General features: G+C 65.2%; 1 protein-coding gene across 2 annotated transcripts in view; it reads right to left on the reverse strand.

Moving 5' to 3' along the window:
* Positions 1–5,641, reverse strand: part of LOC147092120 (uncharacterized) — a 95,392-nt gene extending 89,751 nt beyond the window's left edge. Inside the window, exon 1 of one of the 2 annotated variants that reach the window (XM_085975850.1) lies at positions 5,464–5,641. In XM_085975850.1, the coding sequence (XP_085831976.1) occupies positions 5,464–5,581 (118 nt within the window). In that variant the 5' untranslated portion in view covers positions 5,582–5,641. The remainder of the gene's footprint in view (positions 1–5,463) is intronic. The other variant, XM_085975849.1, reaches the window with a different exon arrangement.
* Positions 5,642–6,184: the final 543 nt, after the last annotated feature.

The raw sequence follows: 6,184 nt of genomic DNA on the forward strand, positions 1-6,184 counted from the left end.
AGAGAGAGAGAGAGAGCGCGGGGAGAGAGAGAGAGAGCGCGGGGAGAGAGAGAGAGAGAGCGCGGGGAGAGAGAGAGAGAGAGCGCGGGGAGAGAGAGAGAGAGGCGCGCGGGAAGAGAGAGAGAGAGCGCGGGAAGAGAGAGAGAGAGCGCGGGGAGAGAGAGAGAGAGCGCGGGGAGAGAGAGAGAGAGCGCGCGGGAGAGAGAGAGAGCGCGGGGAGAGAGAGAGAGCGCGGGGAGAGAGAGAGAGCGCGGGGAGAGAGAGAGAGCGCGGGGAGAGAGAGAGAGAGCGCGGGGAGAGAGAGAGAGCGCGGGGAGAGAGAGAGAGCGCGGGGAGAGAGAGAGAGCGCGGGGAGAGAGAGAGAGCGCGGGGAGAGAGAGAGAGAGCGCGGGGAGAGAGAGAGAGCGCGGGGAGAGAGAGAGAGCGCGGGGAGAGAGAGAGAGCGCGGGGAGAGAGCGCGGGAGAGAGCGCGGGGAGAGAGAGAGAGAGAGCTGGGAGAGAGAGAGAGAGTGCGCGGAGACGGAGAGAGAGAGCGCGGAGACGGAGAGAGAGAGCGCGGGGAGAGAGAGAGGGAGCGCGGGGAGAGAGAGAGAGAGCGCGGGGAGAGAGAGAGAGAGCGCGGGGAGAGAGAGAGAGAGCGCGGGGAGAGAGAGAGAGAGCGCGGGGAGAGAGAGAGAGAGCGCGGGGAGAGAGAGAGAGAGCGCGGGGAGAGAGAGCGCGGGGAGAGAGAGAGAGAGCGCGGGGAGAGAGAGAGAGAGCGCGGGGAGAGAGAGAGAGAGCGCGGGGAGAGAGAGAGAGAGCGCGGGGAGAGAGAGCGCGGGGAGAGAGAGCGCGGGGGAGAGAGAGAGCGCGGGGAGAGAGAGAGAGCGCGGGGAGAGAGAGAGAGAGAGCGCGGGGAGAGAGAGAGAGAGAGAGAGCGCGGGGAGAGAGAGAGAGAGCGCGGGGAGAGAGAGAGAGAGCGCGGGGAGAGAGAGAGAGAGCGCGGGGAGAGAGAGAGAGAGCGCGGGGAGAGAGAGAGAGAGCGCGGGGAGAGAGAGAGAGAGCGCGGGGAGAGAGAGAGAGAGCGCGGGGAGAGAGAGAGAGAGCGCGGGGAGAGAGAGAGAGAGCGCGGGGAGAGAGAGAGAGAGCGCGGGGAGAGAGAGAGAGAGCGCGGGGAGAGAGAGAGAGAGCGCGGGGAGAGAGAGAGAGAGCGCGGGGAGAGAGAGAGAGAGCGCGGGGAGAGAGAGAGAGAGCGCGGGGAGAGAGAGAGAGAGCGCGGGGAGAGAGAGAGAGAGCGCGGGGAGAGAGAGAGAGAGCGCGGGGAGAGAGAGAGAGAGCGCGGGGAGAGAGAGAGAGAGCGCGGGGAGAGAGAGAGAGAGAGCGCGGGGAGAGAGAGAGAGAGCGCGGGGAGAGAGAGAGAGAGCGCGGGGAGAGAGAGAGAGCGCGGGGAGAGAGAGAGAGCGCGGGGAGAGAGAGAGAGAGCGCGGGGAGAGAGAGAGAGAGCGCGGGGAGAGAGAGAGAGAGCGCGGGGAGAGAGAGAGAGAGCGCGGGGAGAGAGAGAGAGAGCGCGGGGAGAGAGAGAGAGAGCGCGGGGAGAGAGAGAGAGAGCGCGGGGAGAGAGAGAGAGAGCGCGGGGAGAGAGAGAGAGAGCGCGGGGAGAGAGAGAGAGAGCGCGGGGAGAGAGAGAGAGAGCGCGGGGAGAGAGAGAGAGAGCGCGGGGAGAGAGAGAGAGAGCGCGGGGAGAGAGAGAGAGAGCGCGGGGAGAGAGAGAGAGAGCGCGGGGAGAGAGAGAGAGAGCGCGGGGAGAGAGAGAGAGAGCGCGGGGAGAGAGAGAGAGAGCGCGGGGAGAGAGAGAGAGAGCGCGGGGAGAGAGAGAGAGAGCGCGGGAGAGAGAGAGAGAGCGCGGGGAGAGAGAGAGAGAGCGCGGGGAGAGAGAGAGAGAGCGCGGGGAGAGAGAGAGAGCGCGGGGAGAGAGAGAGAGCGCGGGGAGAGAGAGAGAGAGCGGGGAGAGAGAGAGAGAGCGCGGGGAGAGAGAGAGAGCGCGGGGAGAGAGAGAGAGCGCGGGGAGAGAGAGAGAGCGCGGGGAGAGAGAGAGAGCGCGGGGAGAGAGAGAGAGCGCGGGGAGAGAGAGAGAGCGCGGGGAGAGAGAGAGAGCGCGGGGAGAGAGAGAGAGCGCGGGGGAGAGAGAGAGAGCGCGGGGAGAGAGAGAGAGCGCGGGGAGAGAGAGAGAGCGCGGGGAGAGAGAGAGAGCGCGGGGAGAGAGAGAGAGAGCGCGGGGAGAGAGAGAGAGCGCGGGGAGAGAGAGAGAGCGCGGGGAGAGAGAGAGAGCGCGGGGAGAGAGAGAGCGCGGGAAGAGAGAGAGAGAGCGCGGGAAGAGAGAGAGAGAGCGCGGGAGAGAGAGAGAGAGCGCGGGGAGAGAGAGAGAGAGCGCGGGGAGAGAGAGAGAGCGCGGGGAGAGAGAGAGAGAGCGCGGGGAGAGAGAGAGAGAGCGCGGGGAGAGAGAGAGAGAGCGCGGGGAGAGAGAGAGAGAGCGCGGGAGAGAGAGAGAGAGCGCGGGGAGAGAGAGAGAGAGCGCGGGGAGAGAGAGAGAGCGCGCGGGGAGAGAAGAGAGAGAGAGAGCGCGGGGGAGAGAGAGGAGAGAGAGAGCGCGGGGAGAGAGAGAGAGAGCGCGGGGAGAGAGAGAGAGAGAGCGGGAGAGAGAGAGGAGCGCGGGAGAGAGAGAGAGAGCGCGGGGAGAGAGAGAGAGCGCGCGGGGAGAGAGAGAGAGAGCGCGGGGGAGAGAGAGAGCGCGGGGAGAGAGAGAGAGAGCGCGGGGAGAGAGAGAGAGCGCGGGGAGAGAGAGAGAGAGCGCGGGGGAGAGAGAGAGAGAGCGCGGGGAGAGAGAGAGCGCGGGGAGAGAGAGAGAGCGCGGGGAGAGAGAGAGAGCGCGGGGAGAGAGAGCGCAGAGAGAGAGAGAGCGCGGAGAGCGAGCGCGGAGAGAGAGAGAGAGAGCGCGGGGAGAGAGAGAGAGAGCGCGCGGGGAGAGAGAGAGAGAGCGCGGGGGAGAGAGAGAGAGAGCGCGGGGAGAGAGAGAGAGAGCGCGGGGAGAGAGAGAGAGAGCGCGGGGAGAGAGAGAGAGAGCGCGGAGAGAGAGAGAGAGAGCGCGGGGAGAGAGAGAGAGGCGCGCGGGAGAGAGAGAGCGCGGAGAGAGAGCGCGGAGAGAGAGAGAGCGCGGGGAGAGAGAGAGAGAGCGCGGGGAGAGAGAGAGCGCGCGCGGGGCGAGAGAGAGAGAGAGAGCGCGGGGAGAGAGAGAGCGCAGAGAGAGAGCGCGGGGGAGAGAGAGAGAGAGCGCAGAGAGAGAGAGAGAGAGAGAGAGCGGGGAGAGAGAGAGAGAGAGCGCGGAGAGAGAGAGGAGAGAGAGAGAGCGCGGAGAGAGAGAGCGCGGAGAGAGAGAGAGAGAGCACGGAGAGAGAGAGAGAGAGCGCGGAGAGAGAGAGAGCGGAGAGAGAGAGAGCGCGGGGAGAGAGAGAGCGCGGGGAGAGAGAGAGAGAGCGCGGAGGGAGAGAGAGAGAGAGAGCGCGGAGGGGAGAGAGAGAGAGAGCGCGGGAGAGAGAGAGAGAGAGCGCGGAGAGAGAGAGAGAGAGAGAGCGCGGAGAGAGAGAGAGAGAGAGCGGAGAGAGAGAGAGCGCGGAGAGAGAGAGAGAGCGCGGAGAGAGAGAGAGCGCGGAGAGAGAGAGAGCGCGGAGGAGAGAGAGAGGGGGAGAGCGCGGGGAGAGAGAGAGAGAGCGCGCGGGGAGAGAGAGAGAGAGAGCGCGGGGAGAGAGAGAGAGCGCGGGGAGAGAGAGAGAGCGCGGGGGAGAGAGAGAGAGCGCGGGGAGAGAGAGAGAGCGCGGGGAGAGAGAGAGAGCGCGGGGAGAGAGAGAGAGCGCGGGGAGAGAGAGAGAGCGCGGGGAGAGAGAGAGAGCGCGGGGAGAGAGAGCGCGGGGAGAGAGAGAGAGCGCGGGGAGAGAGAGAGAGCGCGGGGAGAGAGAGAGCGCGGGGAGAGAGGGAGGGCACGTGGGGAGAGAGAGAGAGAGCGCGGGGAGAGAGGGAGAGCGCGCGGGGAGAGAGGGAGAGCGCGCGGGGAGAGAGGGAGAGCGCGCGGGGAGAGAGGGAGAGCGCGCGGGGAGAGAGGGAGAGCGCGCGGGGAGAGAGGGAGAGCGCGCGGGGAGAGAGGGAGAGCGCGCGGGGAGAGAGAGAGAGCGCGCGGGGAGAGAGAGAGCGCGCGGGGAGAGAGAGAGCGCGCGGGGAGAGAGAGAGCGCGCGGGGAGAGAGAGAGCGCGCGGGGAGAGAGAGAGAGCGCGGGGAGAGAGAGAGAGCGCGGGGAGAGAGAGAGAGCGCGGGGAGAGAGAGAGCGCGGGGAGAGAGAGAGAGCGCGGGGAGAGAGAGAGAGCGCGGGGAGAGAGAGAGAGCGCGGGGAGAGAGAGAGAGCGCGGGGAGAGAGAGCGCGGGGAGAGAGAGAGAGAGCGCGGGGAGAGAGAGAGAGAGCGCGGGGAGAGAGAGAGAGAGCGCGGGGAGAGAGAGAGAGAGCGCGGGGAGAGAGAGAGAGAGCGCGGGGAGAGAGAGAGAGAGCGCGGGGAGAGAGAGAGAGAGCGCGGGGAGAGAGAGAGAGAGCGCGGGGAGAGAGAGAGAGAGCGCGGGGAGAGAGAGAGAGAGCGCGGGGAGAGAGAGAGAGCGCGGGGAGAGAGAGAGAGCGCGGGGAGAGAGAGAGAGAGCGGGGGAGAGAGAGAGAGAGCGGGGAGAGAGAGAGAGCGGGGGAGAGAGAGAGCGCGCGGGGGAGAGAGGGAGCGCGCGGGGAGAGAGGGAGAGCGCGAGGAGAGAGGGAGAGCGCGGGGAGAGAGGGAGAGCGCGGGGAGAGAGAGAGAGCGCGGGGAGAGAGAGAGAGCGCGGGGAGAGAGAGAGAGCGCGGGGAGAGAGAGAGAGCGGGGAGAGAGAGAGAGCGCGGGGAGAGAGCGAGAGCACGGGGAGAGAGAGAGAGAGCGCGGGGAGAGAGAGAGAGAGCGCGGGGAGAGAGAGAGAGAGAGATGTTGGAAAACTGTACCTTTTTGCTATGTAAGCTTTGGCAATATGGTTCTCTGTAAACTTTCATGCCAATAAAGCATTTTAATTGGAAATTGGAATTGGAGAGAGAGCGGGGAGAGAGAGAGAGCGCGGAGAGAGAGAGATAGAGAGGCAGAGAGGGAGGGGCAGAGAGGGAGAGACCAAGGTAGAGAGAGCAAGTTAGAGATGAGAGAGAGTGTGAGTGAAAGGCAGAGAGCGAGTGAGTGAGCGAGATAGACAGAGCGTGTGAGAGAGAGAGAGAGACAGGGAGACAGCGTGAGAGAAAGAGAGAGGTGGAGAAAGACAGAGAGAGAGACAGAAAGAGAGAGAGAGGTCGAGATGGAGCGAGAGAGGGCGAGTGACAGAAAGAGAGAGTGAGTGATGGAGAGAGAGAGAGTGAGTGAGAGGGAGGGATGAGCATCTTACAGCACTGTGTCGCTGTGTGCCTGCCATGAGCTGCCATGAGGAAGAAGCTGAAGGTGGTGAAGGTGCTGATGGCACTGCTCCCGATCCCGATCCCGATCCCGATCCCGATCTGCGCCATCGCCGCCCTGGAGCCGCCGGACCTTCCAACCGGCGCCGGGAGCCGAGTCCGTTACTGCTTTAAATAGGGCGCTGGAATGGGGATCCCAGGCTCCTGATTGGACAGGTAAATCCCTGCCCAGCCAATCAAACAATGGCCCTACAGCCCCTGTTGCTAGGTCCCAGGAGAAGTCACAATGAGGGTGGCAATTGTCCCAAAAACCTGTTTGGTAAAGCTTCCTTTTCAAAGGATTACACATTCCCAAACTATCCATCCCAGTACTGAGGGAGTGCTGCACTGTCGGAGGGGGCAGTACTGAGGGAGCGCTGCACTGTCAGAGGGCTGTACTGAGGGTAAACTGCACTGTTGGAGGGGCAGTACTGAGGGAGCGCTGCATTGTCGGAGGGCTGTACTGAGGGTGAACTGCACTGTCGGAGGGGCAGTACTGAGGGAGCGCTGCATTGTCAGAGGGGCAGTACTGAGGGAGCGTCGCACTGTCGGAGGGGCAGTACTGAGGGAGCGCTGCACTGTCGGGGGGGCAGTACTGAGGGAGCGCTGCACTGTCGGAGGGCTGTACCGAGGGTGAACTGCACTGTCGGAGGGGCAGTACCGAGGGAGCGCTGC

This window comes from Somniosus microcephalus, unplaced genomic scaffold, assembly GCF_052327205.1.
Source record: "Somniosus microcephalus isolate GS21.2 unplaced genomic scaffold, FLI_Smic_1.0 unresolved_chr2, whole genome shotgun sequence".
NCBI classification, from domain to species: domain Eukaryota; kingdom Metazoa; phylum Chordata; class Chondrichthyes; order Squaliformes; family Somniosidae; genus Somniosus; species Somniosus microcephalus.